Source organism: Aquarana catesbeiana, linkage group LG11, assembly GCF_042186555.1.
Source record: "Aquarana catesbeiana isolate 2022-GZ linkage group LG11, ASM4218655v1, whole genome shotgun sequence".
NCBI classification, from domain to species: domain Eukaryota; kingdom Metazoa; phylum Chordata; class Amphibia; order Anura; family Ranidae; genus Aquarana; species Aquarana catesbeiana.
This window is the reverse complement of record NC_133334.1, coordinates 85154599-85176998: the sequence shown is the minus strand read 5'-3', so window position 1 is coordinate 85176998 and position 22400 is coordinate 85154599. Positions and strand designations below refer to the sequence as shown.

General features: G+C 44.5%; 1 protein-coding gene across 1 annotated transcript in view; it reads left to right on the top strand.

The window, feature by feature from the left end:
- LOC141112158 (dispanin subfamily A member 2b-like) overlaps window positions 1-21961 on the top strand; it is a 36654-nt gene extending 14693 nt beyond the window's left edge. The window contains exon 2 of the mRNA XM_073604678.1: window positions 16731-21961. Within this exon, the coding sequence (XP_073460779.1) occupies window positions 16731-16922 (192 nt within the window). The 3' untranslated portion in view covers window positions 16923-21961. The remainder of the gene's footprint in view (window positions 1-16730) is intronic.
- The last annotated feature ends 439 nt before the right edge of the window (window positions 21962-22400 follow it).

Sequence of the window (22400 nt, the reverse complement as noted above, 5' to 3'; positions counted from 1 at the left end):
TACTATGCCTGTTCAGCATACCCCCTGCACCCTCATCGCCAACGAGGGTCTCACAAAATATTCCACATTGGGCTCACCTCTGCCTTCTAGTGGCTCGCAGAACTATCATGTCTCACTGGATATCAGCTGCTCCTCCTACCCTGACAACGTTTAAAAAAGCCTTGGCATCACTTTTCAATCTAGAAAGACTAGACACTATCACCCTTAATTTCCGGTCAACTTCCCGTTTTTTCAAAAGATGGAGGAAGTACATTGAAGCTACATTCACTCCGCAGTCACTAATCGAAATAATGAACCCATTCCGTTACACGAAATGGTACTTGACAAAAGATGTCACCAATTCTCTAGGCCGACTCAAAATACCCCCCACCCCAGAATCCTTTGTCTTTAACCCACCGTAGGTTATTCATAAACTCATTGTGCCCCTTGGCATTCACCCTCTCAGGTCTTAAGTTTAATCAGACGCTGCCTCCACTCCTGAAGGTATTTAGACGTGAAGATTTTGTATATGTCGAGCAAATTTTCGCCCCATAAGGTCGATGACATGGCAAACATGAACTCCCCCCCATCTTCCCTTCCCCAAATTTTTCTTTTATTTTCTTTTTGTTTATCTCTCTGTTACTTCTCCTTTGATCCAACTGATATGACAAGACTGTATTTCAACTACTTTGAGAAGTCATTCAACTGTATAGATTGTAACGATCAATACTTTGTAACTTTTGTAATACTAAATCTTATACTTTTGTATGCCATAAAACCCAATAAATATTTTTCAAAAAAAAAAAAATGACGGAGGAAGGGGATGCAACAAGAGAGTTTATGGTCAGGCAAGCCTTGGAGGGGTACAGGAGAGGGGCAAGGAGTAGAGACAGCAGGCGCCCGGTCACTTTGTCCATACTGGAGCAGCTGCTGGGGGAGGTAAGTAAAGTGTGTGCTTCAGATTATGAAGCTGTGTTGTTCAAAGTTGCATTTGTTCTGGCTTTTTATGGGGCGTTTAGGTTAGGTGAGCTGGTTAGTCCTTCTAGGCGTGCGCATGGGGGACTTCAGTTTGGGGATGTTCACTGTGGTTCTGCATCTGCTGATCTCATTCTTCGCAGGTCTAAAACAGATCGGGCGGGTAAGGGTAAGTATGTGCATGTGTATCCTAGCCCTGGTGGGGCGTCCTGCCCGGTTGCAGCTATACGGCAGTTCTTGGGTTGCCGCCCGGCGAGCGAAGGTTCCTTTTTGGTTCATCGGGATGGATCTTTGTTATCCCGGTATCAGTTCATTTCCGTTTTTCGTCGTTGTTTATAATCGGCAGGTCATGATCCTTCCGTTTACGCTTCTCACTCCTTCTGCATTGGGGCTGCCACGGAAGCAGCCAGGTGGGGTTTGGACAGTTCAGTCATTAAGCGTATAGGGCGGTGGGAATCAAAGCGGTTTAAACTTTATATACGCCCTCACTTGGTTTAGATGAACTGGGTTAGTCATTTTCCATTGTGTATAAGTTTGGGGGTTTGTTGTTTATTTGTTTCTACATGCTACATAATTTTTTGTTTCAGATGCCGGTGTTGGTCTCGTATGGATTATGGGACATTCATTTGTTTTTTGGAGAGCTCGAAGGGTGGATGTACGCCCAAATGGTCGCCAGTTGGGAGTGCCGAGAGAGGTCGGTTTGGTCGCGGTGGATCGGAGTTCCTGGCATGCTGTGGAGCAGCGTGATACCGGAAATCCACAAATACGCCCGTTTGGATCGCGCCCCGGATGTGTTAGTACTACATGTTAGGGGCAATGATTTGGGGGTTAGATCCATGCGTCACCTTATTAGGGATATAAAATTTGATGTCCTTAGGATCCGTACTGATTTTTCCCAGACTATGGTGGTGTGGTCAGACATTGTGGGCCGTACGTCCTGGCGGTTTGCTAGATCTATAGAAAAACTCAACAAAACACGGATCAAAGTGAATAAAGGAGGTGGGTCGATTTATAGTACGCAATGGAGGTTTAGTGGTTCGACACCGGGAACTGGAGGTGGAGACTTACAGGTACCTAAGGGGAGATGGGGTCCACCTTAATGTGGTAGGCATTGATTTGTGGAGTCTGGGCTTGGAGGATGGGGTACAGCGGGCTCTGCGTTGTGTGGGGCGCCCACTGGTGTGAGGTTTCACACCTGTGGTCTGTGGCGGTTGGGGATCCTTGGAGGCATTGGAAATTAAGAATAAAGTGATGGAAGTGGGAACCATTATCGGTATGGTATACTTTGTTGATGCCAGTTAACTAAGGTTTAGCTGCCATTGGGAGATGGGTATCAGCGGGTAAGTTTGAGTAATGTTGTTTGAGTCGGAGCGGCCGCGACTGGCGGCCGTGTTCGGATACGCTGATACGGTGATATGTGGTCGGTGCCTCCAGGGATCCCTGACAATGGTTTAAAATGTTTCTGATAGTATATGGTGTTTTTTACCTAAGAAAAGTTATGGTTAAAAAATGTTTAATAAAGTGGCCAAGTGTGGCCAATTTACTCCAAATGGGTGGTCTGGTTATTTTAGAGGTTAAGAACGGTATTAGGTATTTATAAGTATTAAGATAGGTTTGGTATAGGCCATACCATAGTCAAGAGAAGCCCGGAGTGGGACGCAGGCTTAATGCAGGGCTGACATGACATGGGAGCCGAGGAAAACCAGCAAGGATAGGGGTTAAAAGAATGGGAGGGGATAGACTATAGGAAAGGGGGGTGGTTAGGTTTAGTGTTCCCGGAGGGGGTAGGAGGAGCTAAGGGCCTTTGCTCAGTCTCTTGCCACTGGATGAGGAAGCAGCTCCCACCCTCCCGCCCTTTCTTTAAGTTTTTGTGTTTGGGGGTTGTTCTTTTATATATGCAATATGTGTGTATGGCGGTTGGGGATCCTTGGAGGCATTGGAAATTAAGAATAAAGTGATGGAAGTGGGAACCATTATAGGTATGGTATCCTTTGTTGATGCCAGTTAACTAAGGTTTAGCTGGCATTGGGAGATGGGTATCAGCGGGTAAGTTAGAATAACGTTGTTTGAGTCGGAGCGGCTGACGGCCGTGTTCGGATACGCTGATGCGGTGATATGTGGTCGGTGCCTCCAGGGATCCCTGACAATGGTTTAAAATGTTTCTAATAGTATATGATGTTTTTTACCTAAGAAAAGTTATGGTTAAAAAATGTTTAATAGAATGGCCAAGTGTGGCCAATTTACTCCAAATGGGTGGTCTGGTTATTTTAGAGGTTAAGTACGGTATTAGGTATTTATAAGTATTAAGATAGGTTTGGTATAGGCCATACCATAGTCAAGGAAATACGCTAGCAGTACAGAGACTCAATAATGTACTCAATAGGTTTTGGAGGGAAAGGTGTTCAGCTTAGCTTGCTGAGAATGTGTACTATTACCTTTCTTATGTTGCTTTTCAATACACTGGTCCTCTCGCTGCTAGGACATCTCAGGGTTCAATATGGGGCTATGGAGCACCAATTCGTGGCTTTCTGGTTCCCTGTGGGTACTAGAGGCTAGTGGATTGGGATAACCTGAAGTCGGACATGGTTCTTACTCTGTTCACACTGGACTGTGGAAGTTCCCCCATGGTTGTGTGGTTTATTGTTATATAATCTTCCATTTATTGTTATATAAGCTTCCTTTTATTAGGTATCTCAGGGAGTATACCCTGGAGGTGAACTGGGTGCTGGGCTCTCGCTCCTGGATATACCTTCACTTTAGGTGATCAGGGGTGCAGAGGTCCTAATCGACTAGTGTGGTACACACATTAGTAGATTCGCTCGTTTATTATTAGTGGTTAATTATTAATTAACAGCCATGCTATATATCGCTAAGTATTACTATATGATGTTATGGAGGTTATTTTTGACCCGTCAGGGAGCTTTAGCTTTGCTGGATGGTGGTTCGCCGACAGGGGCCCTACTCTCCTAATCTCGGTAGGCCTGCTCGGCGTTCCATCATCTATTATGGCCGGGGTTTTTCCTTACTGTCTATGCTTACGTTCTGAGGTTTCTGGATGGTACGATGTATATTATTGTTTTGGTGTTAGGTTTCTTCCCCACCTCAAGGAGGCAGGTTCCCTCTGAAACTAGCCGGAATAATCTTTCTTCTTACTCCATACTATCCCCTTTTAGCTGGACTGGCAGTACCTCCGGTACATTTCTCATGAACCCCATTTCGGGGTTAGATATCCCACAAAGGTGCTAGACCCCTCTTAGGTTGTTGAGGCACCTTAAATGTCTTCCCAGGTCAGATTTACCCTCTACCTCCTTCTCTTCTTATTTCATTCTTCCTTCCCTCTCTTTTTTCCGTCCCCGTTCTTCTCCCCCTTCCCCTTCAGATCTTATCCACCCAACGCCTGAGGGCAGTGCTCACACACACACTCACATCTATTGAACGTGCCTTCTACAGTGCGTTCCTCAGCTCCTCTATCCCTCAAGGTTTATTCATTAAATGCTAAACATCTCAATATTCCAGAAAAACGCAGCAGTGTTCTTGCAGAGGCACATCGACATAGAGCTCAAGTGATATTTCTGCAAGAAACCCACTTTAAACTAGGCTCCATTCCACGCTTATCCAATAGTCGGTTTCCGAAGGTGTATCATGCGACTTGTGCGGATTCCAAAACGAAAGGGGTCTCCATAGCGATAGCTAAGTCGTTTGCGTTTCACCTTACTGACAAGATTCTTGATGAGGAGGGCAGATTCCTTTTTCTGAAAGGGACCTGGAAAGATAGACAGGTGACCTTTTTGAAAGAGGTACTCCTGAAGCTCACATTCCAGGCAGGCCTTCTAATTCTGGGGGGAGACCCCAACATGGCCCTTGACCTGCTTACTGATACTTCCACGGGTACCTCCTCATTTCCATTTTCTGCTTTACTTCACTTGGCCTCTCTTACGCTCCATGACACCTGGCGCACTTTACATCCGCGAGAGAAAGATTACACATTTTTCTTGTCTCCACATAATCACTACTCGAGGCTTGATTACCTATTTATTCATCAAGCAGACTTGTCCTACCTCTATGAGGTGACTATAGAGAACATGGTACTTTCTGACCATCACCTGATCACGGTGACTTTACGCTTCCCCCAGAGGGAGATGTCTACCAGGATCTGGAGAATGGATGGCTCCCTTCTTACTGATCCTGGGGACTTAGCTGACATCCAACAGACCATTAGGGATTACTTTCGACAAAATGATGCATCAGACGTATCCCCCATGACTCAATTGGAGGCACATAAATGTGTTGTACGTGGACACCTGCTGGCTACTGCAGCCAGGAAAAAGAAAGAACACCAAACCTTGATTCGAGACTTGTCTGACAAAATAACCTTGCTGGAAGCGCAACATAAAGGCTCACTGGCAATTAAGGTAGCGAAAGATTTAGCCGACACACGGCCCTCTTACTCGAGGAACTTTTTAAAAGGGCAAGGAAGAGGCAGATGCTATCGCAGAAACTGTTCTATGAGCAAGGCAACAAACCAGGGAAGCTGCTAGCGAGATTCACGCAGAAACGCATCCTTGCATCTAATATCCATCATGTTGTAAACTCCTTCTATAGTAAACTGTATGATCTTAAATCGCACGAACACAGGCCTGTAACAGGGAACGCGTGATTGGATATCATATGGGATTTTCTTGGCAAATACAACCCTCACGCGCTTTCTGCTACAGACTGGCAAGCCTTAGAAGCCCTGCTATCTTCAGAAAAGTGGGAAAAGGCCTTGAAGGCCACAAAGCCGGGTAAGAGTCCAAGGCCGGATGCCTTCTCGGCGCAATAATATAAGCGTTTTGCAGAGCTCTTAGTGCCAGGTTTCCTCAAGACCTTCAACACCCTCTCTCACTCCCCTTGCTCTTCAGGGAACCTATTAGAGGCATATATCTCGGTAATCCACAAAGAGAATAAAGACCCCACTGATGTAGCCAATTACCGACCCATATCTCTCCTAAATGTGGACGTCAAATTGTTTTCCAAGATCTTGGCAACCCGATTGGCCTTTCATGTGCCTGCTTGGGTGGGCCTTGACCAGGTTGGCTTTGTCCCTGGCAGAGAAGCCAGGGACAACACCATCAAGGCCCTCAACCTACGTCACTGGCTCACCTCTACCCAACATAAGGGTTTCTTTCTGACAATGGATGAGGAGAAGGCATTCAACCGAGTGGCCTGGGACTATTTGGACGCAGTTTTGGAGGCTCTGGGACTAGGCAGTTGTATGCGGCCTTTATTGGAGCTTTATACGCCAACCCCAGAGCTAGGGTTTGAGTCAATGCCCACTTGTCGGACACCTTCCCCATCCATAATGGAACCAGATAGGGTTGTCCCCATTCTCCCTTATTATATTATATATCTTTACTCTGGAACCTCTTTTGCGTTGCATCCGAACAAATCTGGATATAAAAGGAATTGAGTTACACCAACTGGAATATAAAATTGCCGCCTTTGCGGATGATATGCTGCTCTTCCTCTCATCTCCGTTGACATCCTTACCCAATTTGATGCCAGTTCTAGAACAGTTCAAAATTATCTCGAACTTTAAAATTAATTTCTCAAAATCTTTTGCACTAAACGTCTCGCTACCCCCTAAACTTGTACAACTCTGCCAGACTAACTTCCCGTTCCGCTGGAAAGCAGATGCCATTACTTATCTAGGAATCCAACTCCCTAGTAAAGTTAAAGATCTCTATGAAAACAACTTCCTGTCCAAATTGAAAAGTATACAGCAAGATCTCCGCAGGTGGGAGGTCCTCACTATGTCCTGGTTTGGGCGGGCCTCAATTCTAAAGATGACGGTACTTTCCCGTCTACTGTATAAACTGCAGACTATCCCGATTCGCTTGCCACCCTCCTTCTTTGCGGTGTACAAAAGAATGTATAGAGCTTTCCTTTGGGGAAACAAAGCAGTACGAATTGGGTGGGCAAAGCTGGTACTACCAAAATCTAGAGGCGGAATTTGCCTTCCTTTCTTTCAGCGGTACTATTGGGCGGTACATCTGACTCTGGTAGTGGACTGGAGATTACACACGATGCAAGGGCTGGGTGCTATTGGAGTAATTGATCTCGGGAGCTGGGCTGAGCTTCGCTCAATCCCCTTGTTCTCGAAGAAACACATATCACCAACCATCCACTCACATCCTCTTATCGGAGCGACCCTTCATGCTTTTGAAAAGGCCTGCAAAGTACATTTGCTTTTGGCTAAAAACTGCTCGATCACACCCATTAAAGGTAACCCAGACTTCCTCCCATACATGGCTGAGGCCTATTTATCAGCAGAGTGGCCATATGCAGAAATGCAAGCTAAGAACTTCTTCTCGAGGGGGAGGTTCCTTCGGCAGGGTGAGCTTGCAGCACTATCCAACACTAAGTCTTTCCCTTTTTGGGCCTGCTTGCAACTAAAACACCACTTGGACGATCCAGCGAGCAGAGAAAACAGCCCCTACTGTGTTTAAATCGCTGTGTTCAAGTTCGACTCCCCAGAATCATTTGATCTCGGTGCTCTATGCTTCAATGTTCAGGGAACCTTATGCTTCTTTGCGCTCGGAGCATGCATTCTGGGAGACTGAGCTGGACATGGTGATAGAAGACACTAGTTGGGACCGCATCCATTTATACAGTGGGGACGGAGAATATTCAGACCCCCTTAAATTTTTCACTCTTTGTTATATTGCAGCCATTTGTTAAAATCATTTAAGTTCATTTTTTTACTCATTAATGTACACACAGCACCCCATATTGACAGAAAAACACAGAATTGTTGACATTTTTGCAGATTTATTAAAAAAGAAAAACTATAAAATATAACAAAGAGTGAAAATTTTAAGGGGGTCTGAATACTTTTTGTCCCCACTGTATATACCCAAGGCTCTTTAAATGTAAACACTCAGGAAAATGGGTATAGAACTAAAACAAGGTGGTATAAGACACCGGAATTACTCCACAAATGTATCTCAACAGTCTCAGATCAGTGCTGGATGTGCGAACAGGACTTGGGTACTCTTCTCCATGTGTGGTGGACGTGTCCACTGATTCAGCCATACTGAAGAAAGGTGCATGAAATGACGACTGAGATCTCTTCACTCCCTCTGGAATTTTCACCAGCACGGTACCTTCTTCATCTCTCCAAAATTCCCCCTAAAAGATACTATAAGTCGGCGGCTATGATTAATGCTGCTAGGTTGTGCTTACCGGTCCATTGGAGGTCCAAGTTGCCCCCTTCAATGAAGGAATGGACATCACAAAATCATGAATTAACCATATAGCAGTGATGGAGGAGCTGATATACACCACCCAGGATAGAATTTCACGTTTTTCAGCTACATGAGAAGCCTGGTTTAAATATCAAAACTCTCAACAATATCAAGAACTGATACAAAGTAACATTTCACTTGTGTCATAGGGTTCTTCACCCTTTTAGTGGTGGCGATCTGAGGGAACCGTGGACTCTATATACCATGACTCCCAATCGGAGGTGAGTGGAGAGGGTAGCAGGTGATCATCCCACCCCCTCTCCATGCACCCCCTCAGTGTTGGCCTCACCCCTCCCCCCTCTTCTCTGATCTTTCTTCTCTTTCCTTGTCCCCCTTATCACAAAAGCCTTACATAAGAAGGACATGGGGCCGTGAACTGACCTGAGTGGTTGGACTCAACTCCCATTCCTCACATATCCTGCAATATAATCAGAAACTGAATTAAGTACATCTTTGAAAGCCCTTGGCCCATAGTTATTGACTTGCTATTAATAATCTGGATTACTATTTCTCTAAACGACTGTACAATGATAACTTCTGGAAGAATCCATGTTGTTTTATGTCAGGTTTAGCCTCTGCAAACTGTACAGGGCAGAAACTGTTGGTTCCGTCATTTACTACTTTCTATGTTCTGTTTCCTCATTGGAATCTTACTCCTCTATATTGATAATGCTTATTTTGGTACTTTTTTATTGTCTGTAAAAATCTTCAATACAAATCTTTTGTGGAAAAAGCAGATTGCAGAATCTGGAAAGCTAGAATGCAAAGACAGACTAAACTACAAAAGGCCAAAAGTGTGAAGGCAGAAACAGATTTTGCTTCAGATAATGACTATGTTTCTCAATACAAAAGTTGCGCCTCATCTTTGCAGGCATGGTGTGTTGATTCAGGAGCTAAGAGTCACATGGCAAATTATAGAAATTTCTTTATTCACCTTGACCAGAGTAAAACAGAAAGAAATCACCAAAGCTAATGGGCAAATACTGGAATCAGAATTAATAGGAGATGGTTTTCTTTACTGTCCTATTTCCCAGAGTGTCACCAGAAAGATACTTGTGAAAAATGTCCTGTGGGTCCCTGCCCTTGAAACTAATCTTTTGTCAGTGAAGAAGCTTGTAAAACAAGCAATGTAGTGACCTTTCATGATGACAGTTGTCCTATCACAAATTGGGATAGCTTACTTGCAAAGGCTAAAATTACAGATTACCTGTATCAGCGGAACTGCAATGAGGTGATTAATACTGGCAAGAAGGAAAAACATTCCACTGCATTCACACATGGCACAGATGACTTGGGCACAGAAGCCCTGACATAATAAAGAAATTACCTGAGAATGACAATGTAAGTGGAATAAAAATTAATCCATGTGATCAAACAATGAATGCACCAGCTATATAAAAGGAAAAACAACAAGAAAAGCCTTTCTAAAGCAGAATAACAGCAGAGCTAGGAAATCCCTGGACTTAATTCATTCAGATCTTTGCTTTCCAATGGAAACATTGACTCCAGGAAATAAGAGGTATTTTCTCACTTTTATAGATGATCACTCCAGGTATACTACACTCTGTTGCACAACAAAGGGAAGTACCAGAGAAACTTAGCTCAAGTAAGCAACAAATTTGGCAAAATGCAGAGTGTATTGAGCACAGACAATGGAACTGAAAATACAGTAGATAACACACAGGCGATTCTCAGAAAGCATGGCATAATATTTCAAACTATTTACCATACAACCCAAAACAAAATGAGTTGCAGAAAGAATAAGCCATACTCTATGTGAGAGTGGAAGAACCATGCTGTTTGAGGTTATGACTGCATGCTATCTCCATAATCCACTACCAGGAAAATCAACTGAAAAAACTCTATATGAACTGTGGAATGGAAAAGTCCTGAATTTGAACCATCCAAAAATTTTTGGAAGCAAAGCTTATGTGCACATTTCCAAAGAAAAACATATGAAATGGATGCTTGCTGAAAGGAAGGTGTACTTGTGGGGTACAGTGAATCTGAGAAGGGATACAGAATTCTATACCAAGACACAAAAAAGGTAACCATCAGTAGAAGTGTAATTGTCGATGAAACTTCAGCGTGTTCAAAATTTCATGAACTAACACAAACATTTCAAACTGAGGGAAATTCCACATCAGTGTCACATGAAGATAAGCAACAAAGTGACACAGAAATAGAAATTAACGCAGACAATCCAAACACTGTAAAAGAAGAAACCAATTACTGGTGAAAATCATAAAAAGTGGCGCCAACCTAAATAATAAACCAAATAAATAAATATATGCACTATGGTGCAGCTGCCCCTTTAAGTGTCAACAACACTTTCAGTAGATAGATTGTAAATGGTAGGCGCTACGCCGCACAAAATAGTAAGCTGTGCAAAATTAAAAAAAAAAAAAACAAAGGTGTTCACAAAAATTCTACTTTAAATATCTGTGAGTCCATTACATAAAAAAATCTTCAGACACTGCAAAAAGTGAAATCAACAAATCAGAAAAACAGCAAATGAAAATATAAATCATGCATCAGGTGACAATAAGTTCATTACATGGTAGGTCCTCCAAACACTGTGCCTTTGAAGAGTACTGTGAGAGGACTTTTCATAAAAATGCTCCACCACCATATGTGGAAAGAATGCTTACTCCCCAAATAAAAGTGACTACTTAAGGTCTCAATCACTCTTCATATGGTTATATGAGGTCTATATTGCACCTAAATTTTTTAAGGTGCTTTGAAAGCACCAACACAAACAGCCTTATGGTATTCTAGTACCGCCGCTCATCTGCAGAACCGGCGTGTGTTCCAAAGAACCGGAAGTGACGTAGGATGTTTACCCGGAAGAAATGTCAGTGGTGGCAGCAGCGCGGCCTCAATGCATTTCACACTCTGTGCGTCCTCTCCTGAATAAGTGGAGGAAGTAGGAAGGAGCCACAGGGAGCTGGCGTGGACCTCAAGCTTGCAGTCCACGTGAGCTCCCCGTGGCTACTTCAAACCGGTGTCCAACCGGTGTCATCCACGGCACATCGGTGCACCTAATCGATACACACGACTGCTTGACGGTCTGAAGGCTGTGATATCTCCATTTCCATATTGGTCCTTCTCACCAGGGAACGAGGTGATCCTCCATCACAGCCCAGAGCACTTGGTTTCTGATACTGCTTGCCAACATTGATTGTTTAATACCTGTAGGCTCCCACAGCTGATCTTTCCCCCATTACTGTGTGGAGGTGGTTAGCTTGGAAGAGGAGCTGCCCTGGTGATGACTGGTGGTGTAATATTTAAGAAGCAGCAGGAATGGTTCAGCAAGCACAGATCCTTGGAAGATTGAAGCAGAAACAGGGAAATCCTTGCATTAGAGGTCCTCAGATACAGCTTAACTTCCAGCAAGAACAGTGAGCAGTACAGGAGCAACATCACCAAATCTCACTCCAAATTTTGTGGGGCAAGCAGTTGAAGCTAGAAGTGTCTTAGATGATCTCACACTGCAGATATGAGGCTTTAGTATAGGCATCGCTCTATTTTTCATCAGGAATTCAAGACAAAGTAAGCTTTTTGTTAGGGTACTGCCTAGGGGGAATTGACACGCATTGATAATTCCTATAAGGTAGCAAATCTACACTTTTTAAGTTTATGCCCATTTCAATAGACCCACTTTTGATTTATTGCAACACATCCACAACAGTTCTGGAATAAAGTTTTCTTGTAAACACATTCTTTTCTAGTAAACACAGCCCTTTGTATCCTGATACACACCAAATGTAACCTTCAGGGCAGTCACAAAGTTTAAACCTGGCAAAGCCTTTAAGCAGTTAACTTTATGTCTTTTTTTAATCAAAATTTCCATTGTTTATATTAAACTTCAACTTTTAGTGATGCAATGCAGCCTGTAGTGTGGGAACCTGAAAGCCTGATTTAGAAGGCAGCCACAGCAAGCAAAACTAAACGACCAACTAGAAATAATACAAACCACCATTAGCATTTTCCATTTTGCATTAAGGATTTATGGTTTCTTTGTGGCTCAGGTACCTAGGTACAAATCTAAATTATGGTTTCTGCTGTCAGCTCACATCATAGGGTCTTTACATCTGGACCAAATAATGATCTAATTTTATGGTAATGTTCTCAGTTATAATCATGCAATAGATGCATTATTCTCTCTCCCCCTGCTGTATTCCAGAGTAGTACAAAGAAAGGACACACATACAGTACATAGTTTGGCAGAAACTGGGTTTGTGGACTGATATTTAGTAAAGCCAGAGCAGGTCCAACTTATATGTTACAGGTAATATGAATCTGGAAGCAATTATGAAAAACAATTATTACAAACTGTATGCATTCAAAATGTAAAGGAACTCTGTAACCTAGAGGAAAGAGGAAATGGGATATATTCATGTTTGGACTGCCAACATCCTAAACATACAAAAGGTTTGTACACCTACACCGTAGTGCAGGTTTGGAGCAGCCCCCTTGGACTTTTTAGGCAGAAATGGTCATAAAGATAATTTTATGGTAAAAGGCTATATAATGCCACTTTTATTAATACAAAACATAAAAACTTGTTTATATATAGACATAGCCAACAAGGCAAATATTGTAAAACACACAGTACAAAATTAGAAAAAATGGTGGTGCATCAAAACATATTTGTCAAACCCAACAAAAGGCAAGTATGCCCTGTGCTGCCAGAGACGAGCTGTGGTCAGTCAATAGGGATTTCTTGCGTATAGCCCAACATGTTTCGGAATAAACAATGTGAAATGTAAACATAGTTGCATGATAATCACACTGTAAAGCACCTTGTGAACATAGCAAGCAATATAAGAGTATAAATTTGATATATAATATACGTGACCATTCTAATACTCACATGATGATCCACAGTAGAATAAACAAAAGAGGAAACACAAGGAATAAAATCAACGGGGACTCCCAATTTTACTGAAGCAATCCGCAGAGCAGCAGATGGGTGGGCGTGCATCCCAGGATGAGCAAGCTGCAAACATCCACAAGAAATGCCTTATAGGCTACACCAGCCAAAAAGTTATCAATATCTAAAGCAAAAAAAGCAATTGGAAGAGGGTATTAACACATACTTCCTAAACTTAAGTATCAGCAGACAGGATGAATGTTGCATAGAAATAAGATAGGGGAATCAGGCAGGGGTGGACTGACAACATCCAGGGCCCCTGGACCAAATTAAGCAAGGGCCCTGCCCATGACACGCCCCTGGCCCTACCATGACCCGCCCCTGGCCCCGCTCCTTCATTTTGCATAAAGTACAACTTCTGCCTTTTTTTTAAAAAAAGAACACCGTTTAACAGAGTGTAATGAGACCTGGAGGGAGGTCTTTCTCTGACAGTGTCCATTGGACAGTCTGTTAGAAAGTGTCCACTCCAGGCCCCATTAGAGACTACAACAGAGTCTAATGGGACCTGGAGGAGGGTCTCTTTCTAACAGTGTGCATTAGAAAGTCTCTGTTAGAGAGAGATCCCCCCTCCAGGACCCATTGGAGACTTCAAAAGAGTCTAATGGGACCTGGAGGGGGGTCTCTCTAACAGAGGCCCTTTCAGTGTCCATTGTAGAATCTATTGGAGTCCCCCCTTCAGGTCCAATTATAGACTGAAAAGGAGTATAATAAGACCTGGAGGGGGCCTCTTTCTAACAGAGTGTACAGTGAAAACCTTTATTCACGGGACCCCCTCCTTGTGCCATGACTCTCACCCTTGCCCATAGGTGTGCGCAGCCTATTGTATTAGGGTGTGCACCTCAAAGCTCCAACACATATGCCTTTGTGACATATTAACCGGCCTCTTCCCCACTCGTCATCCTAAAACAATGTGGGGGGGGAGCAGGTGAGCACACAGGGGGACCTGGGTAGCAGAAAGAGCACCTGTGCATCCTGTTGCAGGTGGCTGGCCTGGCTTCCTGCAGTGGGTCAGTAGGAGGGTGGCTGGCATGGTGCACTCTGCTGCAGGTGGCTGGCCTGGCTCCCTGCTGTGGGTCAGTGGGTGGGTGGGTGGCTGGCATGGTGCACCCTGCTGTGGCTGACAGATAGGGGGACTGACAGAGAGGGGTTGGCTGACAGAGAGGGGGCAGACAGAGGGGGGTGGGCTGACAGAGGGATGGGCGGACAGAGAGGGGGGGCTGACAGAGAGAGGGGACAGAGAGAGGGGCTGACAGAGAGCGGTGGATTGACAGAGAGGGGGGCTAACAGAGAGGGGTGGGCTGACAGAGGAGGGGAGGCTGACAGAGAGGGGTGGACTGACAGAGGAGGGGAGGCTGACAGAGAGGGGTGGACTGACAGAGGAGGGGAGGCTGACAGAGAGGGGTGGACTGACCGAGGAGGGGAGGCTGACAGAGGGGGGGTGGACTGACAGAGGGGGGGTGGACTGACAGAGGGGGGGGACTGACAGAGGGGGCTGACAGAGTGGGGGCTGACAGAGAGGGGTGGGCTGACATAGGGGGGGCTGACAGAGGGGGAGGCGGACAGAGAGAGGAGGGGGACTGACAGAGAGGGGTGGGTTGACAGATGGGGGGGGCTGACAGAGGGGGAGGCGGACAGAGAGAGGGGGGCTGACACAGGAGGGGGACTGATAGAGAAGGGTGGGCTAACGGAGGGGGGTGGGCTTACGGAGAGAGGTGGGCTGACAGAGGGGGGTGGGTTGACAGAGGGGGTGGGCTAACAGAGGAGGGGGGCTGACAGAGAGGGGGGCTAACAGAGAGGGCTGGGCTGACAGAGGGGGGCTGCCAGGGAGGGGCTGCTAACAGAGGGGGTGCAGCTGACAGAGGGGGTAGATGAGAGAGACCTCAGAAAACACACAGCGCACCACACAGAGGCGGGACTCTGGCAGCAAGTGGTCGCGATCACCCACAGACCAGCCCCACCTGGCTGTATCCACACATAATCAGCTCAGAAGAGCCAATTGCAGGGCGTACGCGTGGACTACAAGTCCCAGAATGTCACAGCGTGCAGCCACACATGACCCCGTCCAGCCAATCACATGATGTTTGCATGGACTACAAGTCCCAGAATGCCACCACATGCACCCAGTCGCGGCCGTGCCCCTGGCCGACTTCCTCAAAGAAAAAAAAAATCGGCAGCGGGCTGACTGAGCCTCTCATGGGGCCCCCCTGACTACGGGTCCTCGGTCGATGCCCGAGTGACCGAATGGTCAGTACACCCCTGGAATCAGGTATCTCATCACCTCACCATAGAGTCCATTACCTTTCAACACACCAATGCAGATAACCACACCATGTCAGCAATGCTCAATCAGAGACATGCCTGTCAGGTGTGTCTACTTATATAGGGAGTATTCCTCAGGGAGAACCAAAAAGCCATGGGGAGGAGGTGCTGGAACCCTGACATCAAAGACGCCGCCAATCAGGACAGCTCAAGACAGGGACAAGGCGGTGCTCTGATGCATGGGAGCACGGCATAGCCCCGCCCATCGAACGGGATAACATCATGCGCCAGAGCGTCACCGGCGCAAATAATTCCCCAGCGGCGTCTTATGAGGGGGTGGGTAGGACCTCCCCCCCCCAAAAAAAAGGCTGTGTGGATAGCAGGAAGTGTAAACCCCCAGTGCCGTCCACCTGCCACAATCGGGTGGAGCCTTCCCACCGGGTGGTGTAAGCAGAAGACTCCACAGGGGACACACATCGCCATCTAGCGGATCCGAGGGCCATGACAGTCACAGTGGGCAATAAATGATTTTTGTGGATGTTTGCAGCATGCCTATCCTGGGATACATGCCCACCCATCTGCTGCTCTGCGGATTCCTTCAGTCACTTCAGGAGTCCCCATTGATTTTATTCCCTTGTGTTTCCTTTTTTGTTTATTGTACTGTGGATCATCATGTGAGTATTAGAATGGTCACATATTTTATATGCCAAATTTATACTCTTATATTGCTTTGCTTGCTATGTTCACATCAAGCTTTACAGTGTGATTATCATGCGACTATGTTTACATTCCAGACAATGAGAATTAAAGTCACCCAGACATAATCTTCCCTGATTAAGGAATACACATAGTTAATTCCAAACATATTTGGCTATACGCAAGAAATCCCTATTGACTGACCACAGCTCGTCTCTGGCAGCACAAGGCATACTTGGCTTTTGTTGGGTTTGACAAATATGTTTTGATGTACCACCATTTTTTCTAATTTTGTACTGTGTGTTTCACATTATTTGTCTTGTTGGCTATGTCTATATATAAACAAGTTTTTAGGTTTTGTATTAATAAAAGTGGCATTATATTGCCTTTTACTATAAAATTATCTTTATGACCATTTCTGCCTAAAAAGTCCAAGGGGGCTGCTCCAATAATGCACTATGGTGTAGGTGTACAAACCTTTTGAACTCTGTAACCTATTATTTTTCTGTTCTTATATAGTATAAAATGGTCCTTTCTTTGTAAGTGAAAACAAATACAAATTCTTCCAAATTATAATTATTTCTTTTTCTATCTCACAGTCTCAGGACAGGAAGCAGCAAGGAGATAGGCATGGAGCCCAAAGCTACGGAACCACTGCCCGCTCCCTAAACATCGCCGCCCTTGTCCTGAGCTTCCTGTTTTTTGCCATTGTAATATTTTTTTCCCTTCTTCGGTCAGCCAAAATATTTGCAATGTTACATAATGATCGTGTAAACCAAATATATGGCTAGTGAATGTAATAAGAAAGAAAGCAATAACTATGCATTTTTAGCCCTTTTTTGCCTCTTATTCTGTCTTCTTAAATAGAGGTAGTCTTTGAATAAATATTACCGTACACAACACATAGGGGTATATTTCAAATGTGGACATGATCGGTCTGTTTCTTGGTGGCCACCAGAGCCTTTGAGATCTTTAACTGTACCGTTATAAAGCCCATTCTTCAGATTCTGTTCATCAGATATAATCACAATAAGTACACATCTGAATTTCCCATTTTACAATTTAGATCTGTCCTTAAGGTATAAACCAGAACTTGTTTTAGTAGACTAGGGAATGGTTAAAGCCAAACTCCCATTCCAGTTAAATATTTGCCATTTCCCTGCCGATTGTCATGCAAATAACTGAATCAGCCAACACTTTCTTCCTCTTCTGATGTAAAGATTGAAATTATCTGCTCTGTTGGTTTTCCTCTATCCCTGGATGCCAAGGACATGCCTCCTATATTCTTCTAGAGACTAACTAAAGCCCTTCATCATGCTTGATTCCATCTATGAGGGCTTTTCTTGGAGCAGAACCCAATTTGTGATCATAAATGATTAAAAAGATATTCCTTGCCATGCCTACATGATTGAGTGAATGCTCCCCTAGAACTCTGCTGAAGCCGAGCATTAATGGAGATATAGTCCATGAGCAGCGCACATGTTTCATCACTGTGTCATGTGTATGTGCCACTCTGCTCCTCTACCAGTCCAGACAGATTATGAGGAGGCAGGTCATGTGACTGCTATTTCAAGGATAATAAATATCAAAATATGTATTTTTAGGAGCAAGATGGTATCTATCTGCCTCCCACTCAGTGTTGCCAACTTACCACACTGAAATTCACTGACACGACACTCAAAACTGGCACAGCAAAGTTTTTACTGACATTTTCCAAAAGTTACATAATTACAGTTTTAAGTGCAAATTTCAGCACTTAAGCTATAAATGTGTACAATATGCAATTAGCAATGTGATTTAGGATTGATATTAAGGTAAAAAAAATCATATTTCTTATGTTATTTTTGATATAATAAGGACAGGTTATAACCATTTAGATTTTGTCACCTATGTTCAACTGGAGAGATTTTCCCCTTAATTTCAGTTCCATAGCCACCACAGAAAGTGAGGGGAAATTCCTGGTAGCCACTAGGATCACCTGAATTTATGTCCCCCCGTCTCCATCACTCCATCCCTCTTTCACCTCCTGTCTCCATCCCTCCTTCACCTCCTGTCTCCATCAATCCATCCCTTCACCTCCTGTCTCTTTACCACCTCTTGTCGCCACTTCATCTCTCCTTCACCTCCTGTTATCATCACCTCCTGTCACCACTCCATCTCTCCTTCACCTACTGTCTCCATCACCTCCTGTTGCCACTTCATCCCTCCTGTCTCCATCACTCCATCACCTCCTGACTCCATCACTCCATCCCTCCTTCACCTCTTGACTCCATCACTCCATCCCTCCTTCACATCCTGACTCCATCACCTCCTGTCGCCACTCCATCCATCCCTCCTTCACCTCTTGACTCCATCACTCCATCCCTCCTTCACATCCTGACTCCATCACCTCCTGTCGCCACTCCATCCATCCCTCCTTCACCTCCTGACTCCATCACCTCCTGTCGCCACTCCATCCATCCCTCCTTCACCACCTGTCTCCATCACTCCATCTCTCCTTCACCTCCTGTCTCCATCACTCCATCTCTCCATCACCTCCTGTTGTCACTTCATCCCTCCTGTCTCCATTACTCCATCCCTCCTTCACCTCCTGTCTCCATCACTCCATCCCTCCTTCACCTCCTGACTTCATCACCTCCTGTCTCCAATCCATCCCACCTGTCTCCATTCCTCCTTCACCTCTTGACTCCAGCAACTCCTGTTGCCAATCCATTCCTCCGGTCTCCATCAGTCCATCCCTCCTTAACCTCATGTCTCCATCACTCCATCACCTCCATCCAACCATCCCTCTGTTGTAGGTCCCTCCAACCTCTTCACCCTCCATAACTTTCATCCTTCTGTTACTGTATCCCTCCCTCCATCTTTCCATAACTCAATCACACTATCCTTTTATCTCTTGCTCCATCCCTTCCTCACTTCATTTCTCTGCCCCTTGCTCCATCCCTTCATCATACTGTCCATCCAGCAATCGCTGTGCCCTATATCTCTAAACCTTCTGTTCTAGATCACTTCCACCCCTCTATTATTCTGTCTCTCCCTCTATCTTTCCATCACCCCATTCCTCTATCCTTTGTGCCATCACTCCATTTCTCTGTCTCTCTCACATTCCATGCATGCCTTGCTCCATCCCTTCATCTATTCGTCTCTGTCACCCAATCTATACCTTCATCCTTTACCTACTCCTCACTCTTTCCATCTACCTCCCCTATCACTCCACCACTCTGTCTTTCCATTATAAACACATAAAAATACTCTAGAGCACCGCCACACCAAATATGCTCACTACTTACTCAGATAAAAATATATGAATAAATAAACACCTCAAGACCATCAAGCACAATACATAATCAAATATATTATGACCATACAGTATACACACACTATACAGACACACTGTACAAACACAATATACAGCAGCACTTTTCCTCTGAAAATCAGCCTGATCATATTGCTGCTGTCTTCCCTCTCCTGGCATGCTTGTAGTGCCCCAGACACATGAGGTGGTAATACTGGAAAGGAGGCTGTGCCTGTGTACTGGACTGGTGAGCACTGCAGGTAATAGGTAGAGACTCTAGGGAGGTGTAGAAGAGATTGGGGGAGATCTCAGAAAATGTCCTCCCTTTAGAAGCAGAGCAGATCTCACACACAAAAAAAAACGATCTACTGTACAGAAGCCTGCTACAGAGCCCATCCTCTACCCCCCTCCTCCTGCCCACTAAGACAAGCCACTGACACGACTGCATTTTTCTCAGCTAAGCTAGTTTACCCTCTGCTAGGCTGAAGTCCGTCTGGCTCCACTGCAGGCTATCTCCACTCCTCCCCCTCCCAGCATCTCCTGTGCTGAAGTCAAATAAGGCGTGCTGGGGAAGGGGGGAGGGTATAAGTAGCAGCAGTGTCAGAAAGATCATAAGATGATCAGAGATTCTCAACATGCTTCAGAACTGCACATGCGCAGTTCCGAGCCGGGACCGCCACAGCCTGACAGTATATTTTTACTGGCAAGCTTTTTACCTTACCGGCTATAACGGGCATGAAAAAAATAGCCCAGTTTTTATGGGCTGCCCATATAAACGTGGGCGGTTTGGCAATACTGGTCCCACTGGGAAGATTTTCTTCACTTTCTATCCTAGAGACCGGAAGTGAGAGGAAATCTCTCCAAACTCAAAGGAAACTCCTTTTTGACAGTCATCACTGGAACATGAGGCCTTTTTTGGAAGATTTTCCCCAAAATTTGGATTTGTCATTACTTTTTGTTCTGTGAATTGTCCAGCATGGACATAGACAGCAATACAAATCTGACCAAGGCTTTTAGCACGTCCACACTCTATTTAAAAAGAACATTTAAAAACATTTGACTTTTGATAGACTTTAATATTTGCTGTTTGCAGATAGTAAATCATTGATTTTACCAAGGATTCACCTGTTGTGCTCCCTGCTGTTCTCTCTCCACCAGATATTTTGCTAGGCAGGTAAACATGATGCTTTTTATAAACATTTAACAATGATGTGAAAGTGATGACAGGTTTTTAGAAGCATTAGTGCTTGAAATAATCTCTGCTAAGTGCCTGAAAACCGCCTCCTATTCATTCAAGTGTGACTTTTCACACTGGGGCGGTGCGCTTGCGGGATGTTCCGAAAAGTCCTGCAAGCAGCATCTTTGGAGCAGTTTGGGAGCACTGTATTTAGCGTTCCAAACACGCCCTGCCCATTGGAATGGCTTGTAGTTAAGGCGCAGTCCCATTCATGGAGAGTTTGACAGGTGGAGCCAGCTGTTAAAGTCCCCATGTCGCACTATGGGGAATGGCATCGTCCCGGTGGCAATGTGTAATCACTTGAGAAACACCATGCCTGCTTGTAAGTGGGCAGTATTGGGGTGGTACAAAGGTGGATCAACCACCTGTTTTTACTGGTCCCTGGTCACCCGTGTAGGCCAGTAGCACATTACAGACATCTGCCTACCTATAGCTAACCTAATCCAGGCTTAGTTTACACTTGTGTTTAAGGGGGCAGTAAAATCATGAGGTTGAGCGGCATTTTTACAGCCTCTCAAACATTCCCCTAACCTGCAAATACAGCTGCATAGGGGTATACACATGCTGTGGCCATTATGCTTTTGCAAATCAAAAATGATCCCTGCTGTTGCATTCGGCAGGCAGTAGCATCCGCTGACCGCGACCCATTCAGTTGAATGGGTCTGCACCGCCACCGTGTGCAATGCAGCACGATGCTGCTGGTCTTTAGACGTTAAAACAGGTGGTGAGGAGGTGATAAAATGTTTAGTCACCACCTGTCAAAAGCCCTATGAAAAGTGATCCACCACAGATACACACACAGCAAATGTAAATGAGACCTATGTTGAACCGCTTTTATGCTATGGATTAATGAATACATCTGTTGGCATTGCTTACTCTACTCAAAATGTTATTACTCACATTTCTAGTCAATTCCCTCCATAAACCAGATTTTCACATGCTTTGCGAATTTATTTTTTTTATTATACCCAGAATTTTAAGAATGCGGCCACCACCTATGTAAAATATAAACAGCATGGTGTGCCAAACATACGGTATATTATGCATTGCATAATGATTTTATTAATACAGTTTGTAAACATTTTTGTATCTTTGTAACTTTTGAAAATATGTTATTGTTTTTCTCATAAAGTGTTTACTTTTATGTTTGAGTTCTTATTATGACGTTTGACTGAGTACAAAATTGCTTTCTTCCCAGAACAATAATATTATGAAAAGTGTTAAATGGATGTGGTTAGGTATAGAAGACAGCTGTAGGTATGTTAAGACAACTAAATAAAAAGTTTGGGTAAGCAGCATCCTGTGTGCAATTTATTCTCAGTGTTGATTTCCTAATCGAGCAGAAACATTCAAAAGATGTTTTAAAGGATAAGTTCACCTTTTCTAACATGTTACATGTTACACCCATATTCCAGGTGTAACATGTAACACCCCCCCATCCCCCATTTTGACAGCAAAAGAGGGATCTTCACTCCCCGCTCACTGTCAGAATTTTTTAAAAATGCAGCCGTACAGGGCTCTGCCTGCCCGGCCGCATCATTCAGTCACAGTGTTCTGTGAATGTGAAAACTACAAGTACTGAGAGACTTTGCAGCTGTCAGCTTGTAGTTCTCAATGAACTATCAAAATGCTGTTGAGTGCTCTAGGTAGCTCATTGAGTCTTCTGCCCTGTACACACGATAGGGTTTTCCGACAACAAAACCGTGGATTTTTTTCCGAAGGATGTTGGCTCAAACT